This window comes from Salmo trutta, chromosome 15 (assembly GCF_901001165.1).
Source record: "Salmo trutta chromosome 15, fSalTru1.1, whole genome shotgun sequence".
In the NCBI taxonomy this organism is placed as follows: domain Eukaryota; kingdom Metazoa; phylum Chordata; class Actinopteri; order Salmoniformes; family Salmonidae; genus Salmo; species Salmo trutta.
Window position 1 is genome coordinate 63358264 of NC_042971.1, and position 25262 is coordinate 63383525.

At 41.2% G+C, this 25262-nt stretch overlaps 1 protein-coding gene across 2 annotated transcripts in view; it reads right to left on the reverse strand.

The window, feature by feature from the left end:
• The window catches only part of snx30 (sorting nexin family member 30), an 81267-nt gene extending 56011 nt beyond the window's left edge, over window positions 1-25256 (reverse strand). For both annotated transcript variants that reach the window (XM_029692463.1, XM_029692462.1), the window contains exon 1: window positions 24920-25256. In XM_029692463.1, coding sequence (XP_029548323.1) covers window positions 24920-25066 — 147 coding nt within the window. In that variant the 5' untranslated portion in view covers window positions 25067-25256. The remainder of the gene's footprint in view (window positions 1-24919) is intronic.
• Window positions 25257-25262: the final 6 nt, after the last annotated feature.

A 25262-nucleotide genomic window follows, 5' to 3' on the forward strand; every position in this document is an offset into this window, starting at 1 on the left:
TTGTGCTCTTGTAGGAAACAATCACTTCCCAATTGCTGACTACAAATGGTTTATAACTTGGCTAATAACTCACTAACTAGCAAAGGATATGAACAAAATGTGCACACAGTGGCTACACTCAGGTCTCTTTCAAAACAAGCACATCTACTCACGACCGCTCATGCTGTAAACACAGTCCAGTTCAAAGTAAATGGCACAGATCCATATATGGCAATGGTCTATTTGCATATAGGCCTACTGCAGCTCTGATTGGTCATGCCGCACCAGTCTTCGTAGAGTATGGGCTGAGTAGTGCGTGTCAATGCAATAGAATCCTACTCCAATGTGTTCTGCCTACAACAAAATATCTTGCATAGTTTGTTTTTGTTCCACTGAAAGTAGCTTATATTGCACTGATTCAATCACACTTGCCACAGTAAAGGGAAACGTTGACAGTGTTAACAGGGAAAACTCTAGAACAATGGTGACCAACATCTTCTGAGTCAAGATCACTTTTACCGCTCAGATTTGTTTTTTTACATGACTTAAAAAAATGTGTAAGCCTACGCAACATTAACCAATAAAAACAGTTCTGGAGCAGTGAGGTTTGTGCAGTAAGCTATAGGCCCAATACATTATCACCGCATATTGGCTTTGCATTGTTGAAGGGACATTTAAAAAAATATATATATATATATTAAAAAAGAATTTCAGGATAGGATATATGTATTACTTGTGAAGCACAACTGAGCGTGCATACATTTAAATAATTTGCTTTTTATTTTACTGGACTGATGGTGCCTGCATCTGAGGGTCCGTCTCAGCGGAGGGAGAGAGCAGCAGACTGAGGGTCCGTCTCAGCGGAGGGAGAGAGCAGCAGACTGAGGGTCCGTCTCAGCGGAGGGAGAGAGCAGCAGACTGAGGGTCCGTCTCAGCGGAGGGAGAGAGCAGCAGACTGAGGGTCCGTCTCAGCGGAGGGAGAGAGCAGCAGACTGAGGGTCCGTCTCAGCGGAGGGAGAGAGCAGCAGACTGAGGGTCCGTCTCAGCGGAGGGAGAGAGCAGCAGACTGAGGGTCCGTCTCAGCGGAGGGAGAGAGCAGCAGACTGAGGGTCCGTCTCAGCGGAGGGAGAGAGCAGCAGACTGAGGGTCCGTCTCAGCGGAGGGAGAGAGCAGCAGACTGAGGGGTCCGTCTCTCAACATCACTCCTCTCTCCCTTTCCTCCACTGACACTGACCAGAAAGGGACACCGTCTTCCAGCTGATGGTGAAACTCGAGTCACACCGCATTATTTCTGCCTCATGGACAAATTCACGTTGTTTCTCCTATGAACAGAGAAAGTGAAATATTCCTCGATACTAAAAAAGACCCAAGTCGCTAATAATAACAACAACAAAAGCCTATAGAGACACTTTCCTACTGGTTCATTACTGCTGCAGTGCTGATAGTGGAAGTAGGGTGAACACGCATTTTATGGCTTATCAAAATGCTGACTACAAAGTGTTGACTACAAAGTGTTGACTACAAAGTGTTGACTACAAAGTGTTGACTACAAAGTGTTGACTACAAAGTGTTGACTACAAAGTGTTGACTACAAAGTGTTGACTACAAAGTGTTGACTACAAAGTGTTGACTACAAAGTGTTGACCGTTCTGAATAATAACTTAAACATGAAGTCCCTCATCTCACAGCAGCTCTTTGCTGTATTCGTTGACAGTCTCTCTAGTCGTGGTTTTAAACGTTTTACATCTCACAGCATCTCTTTGCTGTATTCGTTGACAGTCTCTCTAGTCGTGGTTTTAAACGTTTTACATCTCACAGCATCTCTTTGCTGTATTCGTTGACAGTCTCTCTAGTCGTGGGTTTAAACGTTTTACATCTCACAGCAGCTCTTTGCTGTATTCGTTGACAGTGTCTCTCTAGTCGTGGTTTTAAACGTTTTACATCTCACAGCAGCTCTTTGCTGTATTCGTTGACAGTGTCTCTCTAGTCGTGGGTTTAAACGTTTTACATCTCACAGCATCTCTTTGCTGTATTCGTTGACAGTGTCTCTCTAGTCGTGGTTTAAACGTTTTACATCTCACAGCATCTCTTTGCTGTATTCGTTGACAGTGTCTCTCTAGTCTTGGTTTTAAACGTTTTACATCTCACAGCATCTCTTTGCTGTATTCGTTGACAGTGTCTCTCTAGTCGTGGTTTTAAACGTTTTACATCTCACAGCATCTCTTTGCTGTATTCGTTGACAGTCTCTCTAGTCGTGGTTTTTAAACGTTTTACATCTCACAGCATCTCTTTGCTGTATTCGTTGACAGTCTCTCTAGTCGTGGTTTTAAACGTTTTACATCTCACAGCATCTCTTTGCTGTATTCGTTGACAGTCTCTCTAGTCGTGGGTTTAAACGTTTTACATCTCACAGCAGCTCTTTGCTGTATTCGTTGACAGTCTCTCTAGTCGTGGTTTTAAACGTTTTACATCTCACAGCATCTCTTTGCTGTATTCGTTGACAGTGTCTCTCTAGTCGTGGTTTTTAAACGTTTTACATCTCACAGTATCCACTGTAGCATTCTCTTATACTGCTACATTACTGAAGACACGGTCATCTGAGCCATCTGATTGGCTAGCGGTAGACCTATAGTACACTTGATTTGCTCTCTGGGTCCACCGGGAAGGAAGAGTTTGTACCTTCAGACACATGAAATGGTTCAAAATGGCAACAGTTGATCTACCCGGCGGCGCAGGACAGCTGGATCTGGTGCATCTACCGTCAACAGCCCGAGATGAGTGAACAACAACATAGGAACACAAGGCTTTATCATTGCGTTTTTTTTACACAAATGTTTGGTGATCGACTAGGAATGCCTTGGTGATGGACCGGTTGGTGACCACTGCTCTAGAAGTGAAGTTAAATCTTGTGCTTCTCTCTGTGGGCTGATATCTCTACACGGCAGTCCTGGGGGAGCTGCGTGGCAGTCCTGGGGCTGCTGCATGGCAGTCTTGGGGGAGCTGCGCGGCAGTCCTGGTGGAGCTGCGCATGACCACAGTTTAGAGGGAACATTGGTTGCAACTGGAGAGAGCGGTTTGTAATATAGGAGGAGAGAGCGGTTTGTAATATAGGAGGAGAGAGCGGTTTGTAATATAGGAGGAGAGAGCGGTTTGTAATATAGGAGGAGAGAGCGGCTTGTAATACAGGAGGAGAGAGCGGCTTGTAATACAGGAGGAGAGAGCGGTTTGTAATATAGGAGGAGAGAGCGGTTTGTAATATAGGAGGAGAGAGCGGTTTGTAATATAGGAGGAGAGAGCGGCTTGTAATATAGGAGGAGAGAGCGGCTTGTAATATAGGAGGAGAGAGCGGTTTGTAATATAGGAGGAGAGAGCGGTTTGTAATATAGGAGGAGAGAGCGGTTTGTAATATAGGAGGAGAGAGCGGTTTGTAATATAGGAGGAGAGAGCGGCTTGTAATATAGGAGGAGAGAGCGGTTTGTAATATAGGAGGAGAGAGCGGCTTGTAATATAGGAGAGAGCGGCTTGTAATATAGGAGGAGAGAGCGGTTTGTAATATAGGAGGAGAGAGCGGTTTGTAATATAGGAGGAGAGAGCGGTTTGTAATATAGGAGGAGAGAGCGGTTTGTAATATAGGAGGAGAGAGCGGCTTGTAATATAGGCCTTAAATGACGTCCTCATTTAAAAAGACCTGCTATTGTTGCTGGAAACAGTGACACACTGCCCAGCCAGCTATGAGACTTAGCTTCATAAAGATGTCCTTTCTGAAAAGACAGTAACAGTTAGCTTTATAAAGATGTCCTTTCTGAACAGACAGTAAAAGTGTTAGTCCAAGAAGTAAAGCAGTGAAAAACACAGTTAACACAACAAGAGGTTGTTGTTTCCCTGTTGTTCTATAATATAATAAATAGTTTAAAGGGCTATGTTCTGAAGAAAGGGACACGGTCCTATCGTGCCTGAGAACATTTAAAAACAGCTACTAACTAGGTTAAGTAGGTCAAAGTCCTTCAGCTCTCTAGTCTATATTCACATCTAGGAGTCCCCCTCAGCTTCAAACAGCGGTGGTTAAAATTCAAGCTCAAAATAAACTTTCATGGCTCCATGTTAATCACAAGGACGTTTGTCACACATTCCCCTCTACATCCCAAATGGCACCCATTGGGCTCTGGTCTAAAGTAGTGCACTATATAGGGAATAGGGTTCTATAGGGCTCTGGTCTAAAGCAGTGCACTATATAGGGAATAGGGTTCCATAGGGCTCTGGTCTAAAGTAGTGCACTATATAGGGAATAGGGTTCCATAGGGCTCTGGTCTAAAGTAGTGCACTATATAGGGAATAGGGTTCTATAGGGCTCTGGTCTAAAGCAGTGCACTATATAGGGAATAGGGTTCCATAGGGCTCTGGTCTAAAGTAGTGCACTATATAGGGAATAGGGTTCCATAGGGCTCTGGTCTAAAGTAGTGCACTATATAGGGAATAGGGTTCCATAGGGCTCTGGTCTAAAGTAGTGCACTATATAGGGAATAGGGTTCCATAGGGCTCTGGTCTAAAGTAGTGCACTATATAGGGAATAGGGTTCCATAGGGCTCTGGTCTAAAGTAGTGCACTATATAGGGAATAGGGTGCCATAGGGCTCTGGTCTAAAGTAGTGCACTATATAGGGAATAGGGTTCCATAGGGCTCTGGTCTAAAGTAGTGCACTATATAGGGAATAGGGTTCCATAGGGCTCTGGTCTAAAGTAGTGCACTATATAGGGAATAGGGTTCCATAGGGCTCTGGTCTAAAGTAGTGCACTATATAGGGAATAGGGTTCCATAGGGCTCTGGTCTAAAGTAGTGCACTATATAGGGAATAGGGTTCCATTTGGAAAGCAGCCGCTGTCTCATTACTGTTAGAGATTTGTCAAATAAGGGAAAGAAAGTCTACAGATAATTCCTGAACTGAAAATAAGTAGGAGGTATGTTCCTCATCGTTTACAAACTGTGACGATCTTAGGATCAAGTCATTCCAATTTAAGCGAGGCCAGCTGACCTGGAAACTAAAAGCCAACAGAACATATTCTTGGAGGTGTTTCTTGACGTTCAGTGATTTATGGAGGGACGATATAAAGCCAACCTAATTCCTCTAGAGAGCTACGGGTCAACATTAGGCACTTAGTGAATCATTTGATTGTGGAACGCCAGGGATGGCTGAATCAAGATTATGTGTTAGGACGCCATTAAAGTGTTCCTCCTCCTCTTGCAGTAGTAAAAGTTGTACGAGCCACAACGACCCATAGGGCAGGAGCCTATCTCCTGTTTCTGTAGCGTGAGGCAGCTTGATGAAGTCTACAATGCCAAGCAGAAGCATTGGGTCTCATTTTTAGAGTCTTTGGTACGACTCGAACTGGTATCGAACATCAACCTTTCATTCTCTATAGGGATACTCTAACCACAAAACCAATTAGTTGGTTCTCTTGCAATGACAAAGCTTTTTGTTGAGTATTTCACAAACTAAAAGTTATGTACAATTAACAATCCCCATGGAGAATGACAAGATGTCCCAGGTGATAACACAGAACAGGTAGAAAGACAAGATGTCCCAGGTGATAACACAGAACAGGTAGAAAGACAAGATGTCCCAGGTGATAACACAGAACAGGTAGAGAAAGACAAGATGTCCCAGGTGATAACACAGAACAGGTAGAAAGACAAGATGTCCCAGGTGATAACACAGAACAGGTAGAAAGACAAGATGTCCCAGGTGATAACACAGAACAGGTAGAAAGACAAGATGTCCCAGGTGATAACACAGAACAGGTAGAAAGACAAGATGTCCCAGGTGATAACACAGAACAGGTAGAAAGACAAGATGTCCCAGGTGATAACACAGAACAGGTAGAATGACAAGATGTCCCAGGTGATAACACAGAACAGGTAGAGAAAGACAAGATGTCCCAGGTGATAACACAGAACAGGTAGAAAGACAAGATGTCCCAGGTGATAACACAGAACAGGTAGAAAGACAAGATGTCCCAGGTGATAACACAGAACAGGTAGAAAGACAAGATGTCCCAGGTGATAACACAGAACAGGTAGAAAGACAAGATGTCCCAGGTGATAACACAGAACAGGTAGAAAGACAAGATGTCCCAGGTGATAACACAGAACAGGTAGAAAGACAAGATGTCCCAGGTGATAACACAGAACAGGTAGAAAGACAAGATGTCCCAGGTGATAACACAGAACAGGTAGAATGACAAGATGTCCCAGGTGATAACATAGAACAGGTAGAATGACAAGATGTCCCAGTTGATAACACAGAACAGGTAGAAAGACAAGATGTCCCAGGTGATAACACAGAACAGGTAGAGAAAGACAAGATGTCCCAGGTGATAACACAGAACAGGTAGAAAGACAAGATGTCCCAGGTGATAACACAGAACAGGTAGAAAGACAAGATGTCCCAGGTGATAACACAGAACAGGTAGAAAGACAAGATGTCCCAGGTGATAACACAGAACAGGTAGAATGACAAGATGTCCCAGGTGATAACACAGAACAGGTAGAAAGACAAGATATCCCAGGTGATAACACAGAACAGGTAGAATGACAAGATGTCCCAGGTGATAACACAGAACAGGTAGAATGACAAGATGTCCCAGGTGATAACACAGAACAGGTAGAAAGACAAGATATCCCAGGTGATAACACAGAACAGGTAGAAAGACAAGATGTCCCAGGTGATAACACAGAACAGGTAGAAAGACAAGATGTCCCAGGTGATAACACAGAACAGGTAGAAAGACAAGATGTCCCAGGTGATAACACAGAACAGGTAGAATGACAAGATGTCCCAGGTGATAACACAGAACAGGTAGAAAGACAAGATATCCCAGGTGATAACACAGAACAGGTAGAATGACAAGATGTCCCAGGTGATAACACAGAACAGGTAGAATGACAAGATGTCCCAGGTGATAACACAGAACAGGTAGAAAGACAAGATATCCCAGGTGATAACACAGAACAGGTAGAAAGACAAGATGTCCCAGGTGATAACACAGAACAGGTAGAATGACAAGATGTCCCAGGTGATAACACAGAACAGGTAGAATGACAAGATGTCCCAGGTGATAACACAGAACAGGTAGAAAGACAAGATATCCCAGGTGATAACACAGAACAGGTAGAAAGACAAGATGTCCCAGGTGATAACACAGAACAGGTAGAATGACAAGATGTCCCAGGTGATAACACAGAACAGGTGTTGTCAGGCATTTGGCTGAGAGCCTCATGACTGCCACCGACATCCCACGCTGAAACAGTAACCTGCAGTAACCTACAAAAAAACAAAAGAAGCCAAATAGGTGTTTGTTTTTATTTGTGTTTCATTCACTTTTAAATAATACTATTTAAAGAGGCCATTTTGAAATAATACTATTTAAAGAGGCCATTTTGAAATAATACTATTTAAAGAGGCCATTTTGAAATAATACTATTTAAAGAGGCCATTTTGAAATAATACTATTTGAAGAGGCCATTTCATAGCTTTAAATGAGAGCTCTGCGCCAACTCATCTGCAGATGAAAAGTTCTTCAGGCCTATTAGACAGGATACAGTTTGCTCTTTACAAACTGGTAATAAAGCATCTCTAGTGTCATATGGTGTCAATGAAATCGCTGTAGCTACAAGACAGGTTATCAAGACGAAATCACTGTCCCAGATTGATTCCACGTTGTCTGTGGTCAGTGTTGATGTAGACTCAGCTACAATGTAAAAGACATGTGTGGCGTGGCAAAGCGGGTGAGCGTTTAGAAAACCTCTGATGTGTTGGTTTTCTAGGAGGCAAATCTAAGATAACGGATTGACGCTTTGACTCAGATTCCCACTTTAAAATGTCACTTTATGTCCAACAAAAACCCATTGATTTAAAAGATTTTAAAAAAAAGGTTAAGAAAAGTTAAAATCAAGTTTTTCCATCAACTTCGATAATATTTGGATGAAACCATTTCAAAGTAGGGTGAACAGATTATGAAAAATTACTGTAGCTTCTACATTGATAAAGTTTGATCATAAAGTTACTGGTCCCTGACCCCCCCCCCAACCCAAAAAACTCCCCCCACCAATCTACACACAATACTCCATAATGACATCACAATAACCCATAATGACATCACAATACTCCATAATGACATCACAATAACCCATCATGACAAAGCAAAAGTCGGTTATTAGAAATGTTTGCTAATAAAAAATGGAATTATCACATTATTATTCAGACCCTTTACTCAGTACTTTGTTGAAGCACCTTCGGCAGTGATTACAGCCTGGAGTCTTCTTGGGTATGACGCTACAAGCTTGGCACACCTGTATTTGGGGAGTTTCTCCCATTCTTCTCTGCAGATCCTCTCAAGCTCTGTCAGGTTGGATGGAGAGCGTTGCTGCACAGCTATTTTCAGGTCTCTCCAGAGATGTTCGACCGGGTTCAAGTCCGGGCTCTGGCTGGGCCACTCAAGGACATTCAGAGACTTGTCCCGAAGCCACTCCTGCGTTGTCTTGGCTGTGTGCTTAGGGTCGTTGTTCTGTTGGAAGGTGAAACTTCACCTCAGTCTGAGGTCCTGAGCGCTCTGGAGCAAGTTTTCATCAAGGATCTATCTGTACTTTGCTCCGTTCATCTTTCCCTCAATCCTGAATAGTCTCCCTGCCACTGACAAACATCCCCACAGCATGATGCTGCCACCACCATGCTTCACCATAGGGATGGTGCCAGGTTTCCTCCAGAAGTGACGCTTGGCATTCAGGCCAAAGAGTTCAATCTTGGTTTCATCAGACCAGAGAATCTTGTTTCTCATGGTCTGAGAGTCTTTAGGTGCCTTTTGGTAAACTCCAAGAGGGCTGTCATGTGCCTTTTACTGAGGAGTGGCCTCCGTCTGGCCACTCTACCATAAAGGCCTGATTGGTGGAGTGATGCAGAGATGGTTGTCCTGGAAGGTTCTCTCATCTCCACAGAGGAACTCTGTCAGAGTGACAATCAGGTTCTTGGTCACCTCTCTGACCAAGGCCCTTCTCACTCGATGCTCAGTTTGGTCGGGCGGCCAGCTCTAGGAAGAGTCTTGGTGGTTCCAAACTTCTTCCATTTAAGAATGATGGAGGTCACTGTGTTCTTGGGGACCTTTAATGCAGCAGAAATGTTTTGGTACCCTTCCCCAGATGTTGACACAATCCTGTCTCAGAGCTCTACGGACAATTCCTTCGACTTCATGTCTTTGTTTTTTCTCTGACATGCACTGTCAACTGTGGGACCTTATATAGACAGGTGTGTGCCTTTCCAAATCATGTCCAATCAATTGAATTTACCACCGGTGGACTCCAATCAGGTTGTGATCAATGGAAACAGGATGCACCTGAGCTCAATTCTGAGTCTCATAGCAAAGGGTCTGAAAACGTATGTAAATAATGTATTTCCGTTTTTTCTTTTTAATAGATTTTTCAAAAAATTCTAAAAACCTGTTTACCCTTTGTCATTATGGGGTACTGCGTGTAAATTGCTGAGTATTTATTTTTATTTTTATTAGTTTTAGAATTAGGCTGTAACATAACAAAATGTAGAAAAATTCAAGGGGTCTGAATACTTTCCGAAGGCACTGTAGCTAGGAAGCTACTTCCCAGCATGCCGGCAAAAAGCACACGGCGTCGTGACTGGACGTTATAGCGTAGACTTAACTTTACACTATTTTCTGAAGAACGAAGACATCCGACAGCAATGGCTGCTTTTTCATTTCCAGGTGGAAACAGGCTGAAAATTAGGATCAGGTCACACGTTTGGAGGGAAGGTTAATTTATCAATTGGGGAGAGAATTGAATGGGTGTTGCTAGGAAGATAATCCTGAAGACGGATGCTGTACTTTCATTGACAGTGGATCTTGCAAGCGCTGACTATAATGTAAATAAACTCATAGTTTTATGAGTCTGACACTGTAGCCAACATTTTGGAAGGAAGGCGCGGAGGGTGGCTAACTTTAGATAATGAAACAGTGGCTGCTTTGATTTGTGAACAGTATATTTCCTATAATAGTAAGAATTTTCCTGATTGTCACAATATGGCTGCTGTTCTTCCATCCCAACGCCCCCTACATTGAGTCTGAGAACTGCCAGCACACAGCTGGCTTGAAAGAAATGTTGCCCACAAAAGGAGTAGTGATGTGTATAGTAATACTTGTAATTTACCCCTGAAAATCATATTTTGCCATTCCAAAAAGAAAAAAGGTCTAATTTTGCCTTTCCACTATCATCAAGCAATAATGACAGACATTTTAGAACGTTCAACATCTACTTCCCAGCCAACCCCCGCAGCAGGAGTGGTGTGATACAAAAAACAAATCTGCTTTCCCAAGGCAAAGGAGGAGGGATATGCTGTGAAGCCTGCTTTCCCAAGGCAAAGGAGGAGGGATATGCTGTGAAGCCTGTCAACACGGCCCCCTAAGATACTGTAAGTCAGAGTTATTCATTTAAAATCTACATCGATTGAGCATTTAAGGCACACAAACATTTCTAAAATAACTAACATTTAAAAGTTTAATTGAAGAAATTTGCAAGACCAAATATTGCATATTTCAAATTGAGACGAAGTAATTCACTAGTGGGTGACTGAAGCTTATCTCCCTCCTCTTCCCTCCCATCAATCTCTTAGTTGATTACATTTCCTAAAGCCTAAGTAATTCACTTTTACGTGATATGATATCACATTTTGTTACTTTGTATTATTTTTCATCCAAGCCATTCAGACAGGAGATGAGCGTTACAAATTGTATGAATCAATGGGGTCCTGAACACTGTAGGGCGGCAGGGTGCCTATATTATGACTTATGGCTCTAAATTAGTTTTCTGTCAAATGATGTCTCACCTTTATTTCTCATGTGTTCATGTTGATCAATATTTTGGCTATGCTGGCCGATCGTAAACGATTCAGTAAATGTCTGATCAATACATACAATACAGGGCTCCCGAGTGGCGCAGCGGTCTAAGGCACTGCATCTCAGTGCAAGAGGTGTCACTGGTTCGAATCCAGGCTGTATCACATCCTGCCGTGACTGGGAGTCCCATAGGGCGGCGCACAATTAGCCCAGCATCATCCGGGTTTGGCCGGGTTAGGCCGTCATTGTAAATAAGAATTTGTTCTTAACTGACTTGCCTAGTTAAAGGTTAAATAAAAAATAAAACACTTTAAAATACAATTCTGAACATATTGTCATTTCTAATTTCTAATGCATTGTCCAGTACACTTATTGTATGCTGTTTTCATGTACATTCTCTTATGTCTAAGCTTCTAAAGGTGTTTCAAGTGTATCAGTGTATTCTGTAATTAATTGCTGCAGTTTGTCTGATATTCAACAGTAGACCCAGAATGACATACCAATGACATGTGGCCCTTTGTTTACCTTGTTACCTGGCAACAACCACAAGTGAGTTTCAAAGAGCTGTAGGTCAAGGTGAGCTCATGAATATAAACTAGGATTGTTCTCTCAGGCTTCCTGATCATTAAAAATATGAGAGAAAAAAAAAGTACAATTTCTTCAATTCTGAGCATTTTAATAGTTAAAAGATATTATGGTTGATATTTTAGTAATTTAAAGGGAAATTTAAAAAAATATATTTATATATGATGACTGTGAGGGATCTTTAACAAACAACCATTCTACGCCCAAGGACTACTTTGAACAATTTACACAGAACATTTAACGAAAACAAATTTACTGGAAGAGCTGTGCAGATGCTAACTTTAGTAACAGAATTACGATAACATCTCCCTCGGGTTTTTTAATGCGACCACGTTTTCCTAAAACCCAGTTAAAACATCTGATCAGAATTCAGAATAAGCTATATCACACCTTGACATAGAAAACATCTCTTTTTGTTATTGAACTACAGTAAGTGAAGTGGATTTACATCCTGTAACAGAACTACGATAAAGGAATTTCATCATGGGTCCCTGATCTGTACTATACAGAAATACATAACGATGGATGTGAATGTCATTCTCTTCATTGTGATGTCTCCTGAATAGGTACACAAATAGGTAGAAATATTATAATATCCTCCTTTGCATATTATTCTACATATTGGCTATTATTCTAATGAGCTCCTCCTCCAGACGAGCAGAAAGAGAGAAAGAGGGAAAGTAAAAGCTTTATATTCCATAGTCTTTTACTATCTCATCCTGGAATATACAAGGTCTGAGGTCATCTGCCTTTGGCCTAAAGAACAGGAACCCAGACTTCATCAAAGAAATACAGACATTGTCATCCTACAAGAAACATGTTATAAAGGAGACGGACCCACTGGTTGCCCTCTAGGTTACAGAGAGCTGGTAGTTAGCACATAAATAAAAAATGTTTGATCAAAATGCGTGTTTCTTTAGCAGAAATGCCTTCTGGAACATGTGAACTGTCATGTACCTTAAAACCTCACTAGGGTAGGGGGTGCTATTTTCACCTCCGGATGAAAAGCATGCCCAAAGTAAACTGCCTGCTACTCAGGCCCAGATGCTAGGATATGCATATAATTGGTAGATCTGGATATAAAACACTCTAAAGTTTCCAAAACTGTTAAAATAATGTCTGTGAGTATAACAGAACTGATATGGCAGGCGAAAACCTGAGAAAAATCCATCCAGGAAGTGGGATATTTTTATGTTTGTAGTTTTCTATTGACTTAGGACTCATATTGCACTTCCTATGGCTTCCACTAGATGTCAACAGTCTTTAGAAATTGTTTCAGGCTTGTATTCTGAAAAATGAGGGAGTAAGACCACTCTGAATGAGTGGACACTGCAGTGTCCCAGAGGTTTTTCATGCGCACAACCGAGAGCACGCCTTTCTTGTTTTCCTTTTATTTTGACGAAGCTTTTGTCCGGTTGAAATGTTATTGATTATTAGGACTGTCTGTTGTGAATGCCTTTGAGCCTGTGGATTACTGAACAAAACGCGCGAACAAAACTGAGGTTTTTGGATATAAAGAAGAGACTTTATCGAACAAAACGAACATTTATTGAGTAAATGGGAGTCTTGTGAGTGCAACCATATGAAGATCATCAAAGGTAAGTGATTAATTTTATTGCCTTTTCTGACTTGTGTAACTCCTCTACTTGGCTGGTAACTGTTTGTAAGGATTTGTCTGCTGGGCGCTGTTCTCAGATAATCGCATGGTTTGCTTTCGCTGTAAAGCCTTTTTGAAATCTGACACCGTGGTTGGATTAACAAGAAGTTAATCTTTAAACCGATGTATAACACTTGTATGTTTTATGAATGTTTATAATGAGTATTTCTGTTTTTTAATTTGGCGCTCTGCAATTTCACTGGATGTTGGCCAGGTGGGACGGTAGCGTTCCACACTCCCTAGAGATGTTTTAATAACAAACTTGTATGCCATCTGTAAATATGAATAAAACTGTTAAATTACGAGCCTAGTTGGTTTAGCCACAGAAAAAGCCAGGAATCTTCCCACTAATCATGATTGGCTGAGATAATGAGTGGGCTGGACATGCCGAGAAAGGAGTTCTGATTGGTCTGCCATGTAGCATGCTTCTGTCTATAACATGAGCTGCTCACTATGTGTAGGTAATCCTTTCTAATGCAGATTTTTTTTTAAAGATATTACAAAGAAGTGCAAAAGTGTTGCTAAGGCTCTCCAATTTCTGGAAGACCGAGTTTTAAAATCAGTGGAATGCCCGCTGGAAGCAGAGTATGATAGCTAAGGAGATGGAGAAAATCCAGGCGTTTGACTGCAAATGCGGAGGGAGTCGAAAAGAGAACACAGAAGGTTGTTGTATAAAACACCTGTCTCTGGATTGCATCTTCAAACTAAGGGCAACCATGACAGCGAGGGAGAAGCGTTCATCCATGTATACAGGTAAGAGAGTCTAGATAGTAACATTTTCAGACATTTATTTTTATTCATTCCACCTTTATTTAACCAGGTAGGCAAGTTGAGAACAAGTTCTCATTTACAACTACAACCTGGCCAAGATAAAGCAAAGCAGTTCGACACATACAACAACACAGAGTTACACATGGAGTAAAACAAACATACAGTCAATAATACAGTAGAAAAATATGTCTATATACAATGTGAGCAAATGAGTGAGGTGAGATAAGGGAGGTAAAGGCAAAAAAAGGCCATGGTGGCAAAGTAAATACAATATAGCAAGTAAAACACTGGAATGGTAGATTTTCAGTGGAAGAATGTACAAAGTAGAAATAGAAATAATGGGGTGCAAAGGAGCAAAATAAATAAATACAGTAGGGGAAGAGGTAGTTATTTGGGCTAAATTATAGATGGGCTATGTACAGGGGCAGTAATATGTGAGCTGCTCTGACAGCTGGTGCTTAAAGCTAGTGAGGGAGATAAGTGTTTCCAGTTTCAGAGATTTTTGTAGTTCGTTCCAGTCATTGGCAGCAGAGAACTGGAAGGAGAGGCGGCCAAAGGAGAAATTGGCTTTGGGGGTGACCAGAGAGATATACCTGCTGGAGCGCGTGCTACAGGTGGGAGCTGCTATGGTGACCAGCGAGCTGAGATAAGGGGGGACTTTACCTAACAGGTTATTGTAGATGACCTGGAGCCAGTGGGTTTGGCGATGAATGTGAAGCGAGGGCCAGCCAACGAGAGCGTACAGGTCGCAGTGGTGGGTAGTATATGGGGCTTTGGTGACAAAACGGATGGCACTGTGATAGACTGCATCCAATTTATTGAGTAGGGTATTGGAGGCTATTTTGTAAATGACATCGCCGAAGTCGAGGATCGGTAGGATGGTCAGTTTTACGAGGGTATGTTTGGCAGCATGAGTGAAGGATGCTTTGTTGCGAAATAGGAAGCCGATTCTAGATTTAATTTTGGATTGGAGATGTTTGATGTGAGTCTGGAAGGAGAGTTTACAGTCTAACCAGACACCTAGGTATTTGTAGTTGTCCACTTATTCTAAGTCAGAACCGTCCAGAGTAGTGATGCTGGACGGGCGGGCAGGTAGCGATCGGTTGAATATCATGCATTTAGTTTTACTTGTATTAAGAGCAGTTGGAGGCCACGGAAGGAGAGTTGTATGGCATTGAAGCTCGTCCAAGCTTGTCCAAAGAAGGGCCAGAAGTATACAGAATGGTGTCGTCTGCGTAGAGGTGGAACAGAGACTCACCAGCAGCAAGAGCGACATCATTGATGTATACAGAGAAAAGAGTCGGCCCGAGAATTGAACCCTGTGGCACCCCCATAAAGACTGCCAGAGGCCCGGACAACAGGCCCTCCGATTTGACACACTGAACTCTATCAGAGAAGTAGTTGGTGAACCAGGCGAGGCAATCATTTGAGAAACCAAGGCTATTGTGTCTGCCGATGAGGATGTGGTGATTGACAGAGTCGAAAGCCTTGGCCAGGTCAATGAATACGGCTGCACAGTATTGTTTCTTATCGATGGCGGTTAACTTCTACGGGCTAGGTGGGACGCTGCCTAACATCTGGTGAAATATCAGAGAGAAAAAATTCTAAATACACAATTCGTAATATTAAACATTCTTGTAAATACATGTATCTTACATAATTCAAAAGATTAACATCTTGTTAATCCAGCCACAGTGTCCGATTTCAAAAAGGCTTTGTGGTGAAAACATACATTATAATAATCTGAAGACAACGTCCCGCAAACACAAGCATTACTAGCATTTTCCAACCAAGCATTAGCGTCACTAAAGTCAGAAATAGCAATAAAATAATCAATTACCTTTGAAGATCTTCTTCTTTTGGTGATACAAAAGGCCAATCTTCACAATAAATGGTCGTTTGTTCTATAAAATCCATTTTTATAGCATAACACGAAACATTTCCTAACCGGCTAGTGTCATGAATTCCGACTCCTTCAACTTTCGACGAAGCATTCGATGTAATTACTCCCGCTAAACACACGTTTATCCAGTCATGGTTGGCTTCATTGCAATCCTCTGTTTGTTAGTAACACAGCCATACTTGATTGTTCTTTTTGCGGGACGTATTGACCGAAAAGACCTGATTTGAACACACCTAACAATGACCTCATTGCGCGCCAATGATATGACCAGTGCTTCGTTGATTGACTGTATTTCGGACCAATGACCACTGATCGTCTTGAAATCTAGCTTGGTAGATAGCCAATGAGCTGAGGTAAACGGCAATATGTAATGGTTATATCCGGGATGACCAGCTCTTGAACGAAAGCCGAGCGTAACGTAGCCATTCGCCATTGAAACTTCTACCTGCAGGAGCCACATTTGTTTGCGCGCAGCAGTTTTGAGTCGAGATAATTTTCAGCTATTTCATCGATAAAATTATGGCGAGTAAATCTGGAAAATCAAAGGCTAAGTCCAGGTATACAGATGTACATGACATAATTGATGAAATAGATAGAGATAGTGACACCGAATTACTTGAAGAGGAGTCGGATTGTGAGTCAAGTTTGGACTCCCAGTTTGAGGAGATGTTTTTGCATGAAAAGGACGCGATTTTGGACGGGTGAGTACCTCTCATGCCGTTGTTTGAAATTAATAACATCAAATATTATTCATTTGAGTTGTTTGGAGATAATAAAAAAAGTATATATATATTTTTTTTTTCTATTTTTTATTTGACACATATATATATATATCAGTAATGAAATGTGTGAAGTACACATGGCTAAACATTATGAGTCTGTGTCTGTATATATTAGATACATGTAAAAAAAAATATCTATATGCTTTCCATGTATTTTATCTACACATGGGGTTCACAACTCTATATATAATCTGTCTGTATATATAAAATATTTTTTACATGTATTTTATCTAGACATGGGGTTCACAACTCTATATATAATCTGTGTGTCTGTGTCTTCACAGTCCTTCTGATTCTGACTGGGAGCCCCCACTGCCAAGGTGACCATCCCCCACAGGAGCTGATTCATCTAGCCGGACCCCTGCTGTCTCCGGCTCCACACCTACCCCCACCCGGCCAGGTGTGAAGTCTGTGACAAAGAAGCGGAGGGGGGGCAAAGCTAAACCAGCAATCAGAGAGGAGGAGGGTCGTTGGCACTTTGTGACAGTGGAGGATGTGGGCCCACCACCTCCAATATTCAGACCGAAAAGGCCACCAGGACCTCAGCTGGACATGACCTCCAACTACAGCCCCATGCAACTTTTTCAACTGTTTTTTACATCTTCAGTTATTGATTCCCTTGTCTTGAACACTAATAAATATGGTGCTAAGAAGCAGGCAGGCAAAAAAGAGGCATGGAAGCCTATTTCCATGTTAGATATTTTTTGTTATTTATCAATGGTCATATACATGGGTCTAGTGAAGCTGAAAACCTTGAAACAGTATTGGAAAACTGCACCCCTCTATCAACTGCCTTTCCCCTCCACTGTCATGTCGTGCAAAAGGTTTCTGCCAATCTCACGGGCGCTTCATATCAGTGACCCAGAAGTTGACGGGGACAACGACAAGAAGCGAAGCACAGCAGGGTATGATAGGCTCTGCAAAATTAAACCTCTCTACCACAGTGTGGTTGAGGCCTGCAAGACCTATTTTCAGCCCGCCCAGAACCTTTCCATCGATGAGAGGATGGTAGCCTCAAAGGCCAGAATCAGCCTAAAACAGTACATGCGTAACAAACCAACTAAATGGGGTTACAAACTGTTTGTTTTGGCTGATTCTGCGTGTGCATACACGTGCAATTTTTTTGTTTATGAGGGGAAGAGCAGTTTTGCGACCGGTAAGGGACTCAGCTATGATTCTGTCATGGCATTATTAGATTTAACTGCTGGGGAAGGGCTACAAACTGTTTGTGGACAATTTCTACACAAGCCCTACCCTGTTCACAGCCCTGAGGAGGCTGGAGGTGTGGGCTTGTGGCACCATTCAGACCAACAGAGTGGGCTTTCCAAAAACCAAGGAGAACGACATGCCTAAGCGGGCTGAGCGGGGTACCATCCGATGGATTCGCCAAGATGGCCAGCTCTTTGTGAAGTGGATGGATACCAGAGAGGTGGTCATGTGCTCCAGTATCCACAAGTCCTTCAGTGGAGATCAGGTCATCAGGCGTGTGAAGGGCGCTACTGGGGCATGGACAGCCAAAAATGTCCCCATTCCTGGAGCTATCAAGGATTACAACAAGAGCATGGGGGGTGTAGACCTGTCAGATGCGCTGATAGGCTACTATAATGTGCTCCACAAGACCATGAAATGGTACAAGACGTTTTTTTATCATTTCATTGACATTGCTGTTGTGAATTCCTTCATCATACAGAAGGAAATGGCCAAGAGCTGTGGACAGCCCCCCATCTCACAGCTAGCCTTCCGAGAGCTGCTCATCCAGGAGCTTGCTGGCTACAGTAAGTCCACTGCAGCACCTTCTGTCCCCTCTACCTCTTCTGCTCCTTCAACCAGTGGTGTTCACCTGCCCAAATTCATCTCTGCAGGCATGAATGTGCCTCAGGGTAAAAAGGGCACAGTGGGGAGGCGACGCTGTGCCCTTTGTCACAGGAAATGCCCCATCACATGTACCACCTGCTCAGTAACTCTATGCTTTACAGCAGAAAGAGACTGCTATGGGCCATGGCACCAGCAGCATAATGTTGTGTAGAGGACTGAGGGTCACAATATTGTACATTGAATGTGTGTAAATAGTTACCCTTGTTATTAAACATTTTCAAAATTTATATATATATATATATATATATATATATATATATATATATATATTTTTTTTTTTTTTACTTTTTTTGAGGGGTGCGTTAGAATATATTTTTTGTATTTTGTATATAGTTTTTTACATCAAAATGTATCACTGTACCAATTTGGCCACTTGGGTACATTTGGGTACATTTGTGTGGGACACCTGGGTGACTTCATGCTCAATGTCATGTAGCTCGCTCATTCCTGAAGATATGTGTTTGAAACTTTTCTCAGATACTGTTGCCCTCTTACATTCTGCATAGAAATTATCCCCAGCATCCTATCTGAATGTTTGGCTGTTCCTGTTCAGTTGAAAGATGGTGCAACAACAATAAAAACCAGAAAACGTATGTTTGTTTCCTTGTATTTTCTTCTACCAGATCTATTGTGTTATATTCTCCTACATTCAATTCACATTTCCACAAACGTCAGAGTGTTTCCTTTCAAATGAAACCAAGAAAATGCATATCCTTGCTACTGGGCCTGAGCTACAGACAGTTAGATTTGGGTATGTCTTCAGGCGGAAATTAAGAGAAGTGGGGGGGTAACCCTAATTAAGATATCGTTTAGGACCTTGAGCGTGGCTGAGGTGCACCCATGACCAGCTCTGAAACCAGATTGCATAGCGGAGAAGGTGCGGTGGGATTCGAAATGGTCAGTAATCTGTTTGTTGACTTGGCTTTCGAAGACCTTAGAAAGGCAGGGTAGGATAGATATAGGTCTGTAGCAGTTTGGGTCTAGAGTGTCTCCCCCTTTGAAGAGGGGGATGACCGCAGCTGCTTTCCAATCTTTGTGAATCTCAGATGACATGAAAGAGAGATTGAACAGATATAACACGTTTGTAATTTCATTGAAAGTTAAAGCGTATCGTTAGTTAGCTAGCTAACGTTAGCTGGCTGGCTCGCTAGCTGACATTACGTGCATGATCTGTGTAGTAATATTATTTGGATCTCAGAGCCATTTGCATTACAAGTTATAGCCTAATGTTTGCTAGCTAGTTAACATTGAACCTAGTTGGTTAGCTACCTATAGATTCATGCAGGGTAGTAACGTTATGATTTGGAATTATGGTTCATTGTTTAGCTAGCTAGCTACACGTCTAAACAAAACAAACCACTACATAAGTAACCATTTCACTGTAGTGTTTACACCTTCTGTATCCTGTGCATGTGATAAATAAACTTTGATTTTATTTGATATAGTGTTACCAGAGAAGGTAATGTGAAGAACAACATGACCTGCACCAAAGTGAAATTAGGATATAACGTTAGGTCAACGAGACAGAGTCCAAGTTCTTCAATTCTCCGGAAGAATGCCCTGCTTTTATTTCACCACACTCACAACCGTAAACTATTTTCTGTAATTAGCTCGCCATTAACTTGTAAATAAATGATATTGTTGTGAGTTTATTTTCCTGTAATAATCAATTAAAATGAGCTTAAGTGAAGACATTGTCAGTTATGATGTGGTCATTACTTGAACTGGCTAGCCAGCTAACTTAACACTAGCTAACAAGCTGACGTTGTCAGTTATGATATGGTCGTTATTTGAACGGGCTAACCAGCTAACTTAACGCTAGCTAGCTAGCTAACAAGCTACAAACGAACCAAAACATAGTTTAGAAAGTTTCAGTTGCCTGGTTTGCTAGATTAACATATATTAAAATACATTTTTAAACAGATGGGTTTATAAAACACAACACTAATGCTATTTTGAACCACCAGGCTGCTGATGACATGCAGCCGGTCCTTTTTGTGTTTATAACGACAACAACTAGTTTGATGTAGGATGACAATAGAATGTTCATGATGTCACCGGGACAACTGTATAGCAACAGACATGTCAATAGACATAGTATAAACCAGCCTTAAACATTTATTTAGTACACCACCGTACTCACTGTTTAGCACATGTGAATCCTTAAAGAGATGCGTGGGGTTAAGGCTTAAGAGGGTGTGAACATTGTTGAATGGGTGGAGACAAAGAAGAGCTCTCCAGTATCTGTACCAAAACAGAGAGGAATGGGAGAAACTCCCCAAATACAGGTGTGTCAAGCTTGTAGCGTCATACCCAAGAAAACAATCGGAGGCTGCCAAAGGTGCTTCAACAAAGTACTGAGTAAAGGGTCTGAATACTTATGTACATGTGATTTCATTTTTTTACATTTACAACAACAAAAATGTCGAAAAACCTGTTTTTACTTTGTCATTATGGGGTATTGTGTGTAGATTGATGAGGGGGAAAAAAAAATTTTTTAATCCATTTTAGAATAAGGCTGCAAAAAAAAAGAAATGTATAAAAAATTAATGAGCCCAAAAAAAATCTATTTAATTTGGAATGGCAAGCCAGACAAAATTAAAAAGGCCTATTTATATAATGAATATGAATTTGGAGGGCAGAAACTATTAAATATTAAAGCATTAGACCTCTCATTAAAAGGTGTCAGTCATACAAAAGTTGTACTTACAGTAAGTTTGGACATGCCTACTCATTCCAGGGTTTTTCTTCATTTGTACTAGTTTCTACATTGTAGAATAATAGTAAAGACATCAAAACTATTAAATAACACATATGGAATCATGTAGTAACCAAATGAGTGTTAATCAAATCAAAATATATTTTATATTTGAGATTCGTAGACTTTTCGTACTGGCCCCCCTTGGGAATCGAACCCACAACCCTGGCGTTGCAAACACCATGCTCTACCAACTGAGCTACAGGGAAGAAAATTCTTGACATTTTCCGGATTGACTGACCTTCATGGCTTATAGTAATGATTGACTGTCGTTTCTCTTTGCTTATTTGAGCTGTTCTTGCCATAATATGGACTTGGTCTTTTACCAAATAGGGGTATATCTTCTGTATACCACCCCTACCTTGTCACAACACAACTGATTGGTTGAAACGCATTAAGAAGTAAAGAAATTCCACAAATTAACATTTAACAAGGCACACCTGTTACTTGAAATGCATTCCAGGTGACTACCTCAAGAAGCTGGTTGAGAGAATACCAAGAGTGTGCAAAGCTGTCATCAAGGCAAAGGGTGGCTACTTTGAAGAATCTCAAATATAAAATATATTTTTATTTGTTTAACACTTATTTGGTTACTACATGATTCCATATGTGCCATTTCATAGTTTTAATGTCTTCAATATTATTCTACAATGTAGAAAATAGTAAAAAAAAAAAAAGAAAAACCCTTGAATGAGTAGGTGTGTCCAAACTGTTGACTGGTACTGTACATGATCAATTAAAAATGTTAGAGTCCGTTATTAAAGACTACCATAAAACCCTGGATTCTCCAAGTACATTGAATGAACTACAGGACAACATATAAACCCTCCAACCCAAAAAGTCCTGTGGTGTTGATGGTATCCTAAATTAAATGATTAAATATACAGACCACAAATTCCAATTGGCTATACTTAAACTCCTTAACATCATCCTCAGCTCTGGCATCTTCCCCAATATTTGTAACCAAGAACTGTCACCCCAATCCACAAAAGTGGAGACAAATTTGACCCCAATAACTACCGTGGGATATGAGTCAACAGCAACCTTGGAAAAATCCTCTGCATTATCATTAACAGCAGACTCGTACATATCCCCAGTGAAAACAATGTACTGAGCAAAAGTCAAATTGGCTTTTTACCAAATTACTGTACGACAGACCACGTATTCACCCTGCACACCCTATCTGACAAACAAACAAAACAAAAGGCAAAGTCTTCTCATGCTTTGTTGATTTCAAAAAAAGCTTTTGACTCAATTTGGCATGAGGGTCTGCTATACAAATGTATGAAAATCAGGGTTGGGGAAGGGGGATATGACATTTTAAAATCCATGTACACAAACAAGTGTGCAGTTAAAACTGTTTCCTGCCTATTCTGATCTGATGTCACTCCTGGACTCCCGACTGTGAAGGGAAGTGATGCATGATGTGTCTTTCATCTGCTGCAGTAAGGTTCCTTGGCTGACCACTGCGTCTACGGTCCTCAACATTGCCCGTGTCTTTGTGCTTCTTCAAAAGAGCTTGGACAGCACATCTGGAAACCCCTGTCTGGCTTGAAATTTCTGCCTGGGAGAGACCTTGCTGATGCAGTATAATTACCTCGTGTCTTGTTGCTGTGCTCAGTCTTGACTTTTGACAGTAAACTGTCTTCAGCAACCTCACCTTGTTAGCTGAGTTTGGCTGTTCCTCGTCCAGTTGTATTCCTCCTACACAGCTGTTTCTGTTTCAGTTAATGATTGTGTTTCAACCTACATATTGAATTGCTGATCTTTTGCACCTGTTTGGTATAATTGTTTAATCATACACCTTGACTATATGCCTACAAAATCCCTGACTTTGTGCAAGTGTACCTACAAGAATCGATGCTGTTTTGAAGGCAAAGGGTGGTCACACCAAATATGGATTTGATGTAGATTTTTCTTCTGTTCACTAACTTTGCATTTAGTTAATTGATAAATATAAACTATTAACATGTCTATTTTTGAAAGCATTCTTACTTTACAGCATTTTTTCACACCTGCCTAAAACGTTTGCACAGTACTGTATATATATATATTTAATAATCTTTTTTTTTTTATATATCCAGCCCCCGTTCCCCACAGGAGGCCTTTTGGTAGGCCGTCATTGTAAATAAGAAATTGTTCTTAACTGACTTGCCTAGTTAAATAAAGGTTAAATAAAATTTAAAATATACAACGTAAAACACCAAATAATACCTGCAGAGAAGAATTAGGCTGATACCAGCTAATTAACAAAGTCCAGAAAAGAGACGTTAAATTCGACAACCAGCTAAAAGGAAGCGATTCCCAAACCTTCCATAACAAACCCATCACCTACAGAGAGATGAACCTGGAGAAGAGTCCCCTAAGCAAGCTGGTCCTGGGGCTCTGTTCACAAACCTTCCATAACAAAGCCATCACCTACAGAGAGATGAACCTGGAGAAGAGTCCCCTAAGCAAGCTGGTCCTGGGGCTCTGTTCACAAACCTTCCATAACAAAGCCATCACCTACAGAGAGATGAACCTGGAGAAGAGTTCCCCTAAGCAAGCTGGTCTAATTGGTAGGTCCTTTACTTGTTTCTTCTGTTAACTTTCATTATCCTTCCTCCTCACGAGGGAGAGAAATTAGAAATTATCTTAAACATATGTGGGTTTTTGGTAACAAAATTACAAGGCACAAGTCAATGTTTTATAAACTTACAGAAGGCAAATATTTTCTCCAAAACTCAATATAAGTGTTGATGTTAGTTGGCAGGGGGCTTTACTTCAACATTATTGAGTTGATGTTAGTTGGCAGGGGGCTTTACTTCAACATTATTGAGTTGATATTAGTTGGCAGGGGGCTTTACTTCAACATTATTGAGTTGATGTTAGTTGGCAGGGGGCTTTACTTCAACATTATTGAGTTGATATTAGTTGGCAGGGGGCTTTACTTCAACATTATTGAGTTGATATTAGTTGGCAGGGGGCTTTACTTCAACATTATTGAGTTGATGTTAGTTGGCAGGGGGCTTTACTTCAACATTATTGAGTTGATGTTAGTTGGCAGGGGGCTTTACTTCAACATTATTGAGTTGATGTTAGTTGGCAGGGGGCTTTACTTCAACATTATTGAGTTGATGTTAGTTGGCATGGGGCTTTACATCAACATTATTGAGTTGATGTTAGTTGGCAGGGGGCTTTACTTCAACATTATTGAGTTGATATTAGTTGGCAGGGGGCTTTACTTCAACATTATTGAGTTGATATTAGTTGGCAGGGGGCTTTACTTCAACATTATTGAGTTGATGTTAGTTGGCAGGGGGCTTTACTTCAACATTATTGAGTTGATGTTAGTTGGCAGGGGGCTTTACTTCAACATTATTGAGTTGATGCATTTCTAATCTCTTTTAAGACTTTTCCTGGTAGATGTTGTCTAAGATCTATTTTCCATCTGTTTGACAAGAGACCAAAGCCTTTGCTTATTGTTAATTTTTAGGACGGAAAATGGTTAAAAATGTATATATGCCTTAATTTCTTTAAAAAATATATATAGACAATTAGATTTCATTTTATATGCTCCTAAGAACTTCGTTGGTGCTCATGTGTCCTTTTAGATGGAAATACCCTAGACGATCTATCATCCCAAAACTACATCAGTACATCAAAGTACGGAATACGGTCCAAACTATCTATTTTATTTATTTATCTTTTCTAGCGATCTAAATCTATTTGTTTTACCTTCCCTCCGATGCTGGTAGTGGTGTTTCCGACATCTGGACTGGGTGTGAGGACTGGCGCTGTCTCCTCGGCTCCAAGCGGATGACAGATCTCCTGAATGGGTTTTTGCCCCGACGACGCTAGAGATTTTGGGGTACCAGCACTCATTGTACAAGCGATGGGAATCCGACAACGGATTTACCGTTTTTTTGGTCTGGAATGCTAGTTTTTTGTGTGTGTGTGTGTGTGATTATTTCCAATCCCGTGTATCAAATGCTGGACACTCTATCTGCAACCTAAAGCTGTCAGCTGACTTGCACTGCGCATTCCCGGAAGTACAATAACACTACCGGAAGTAATGACA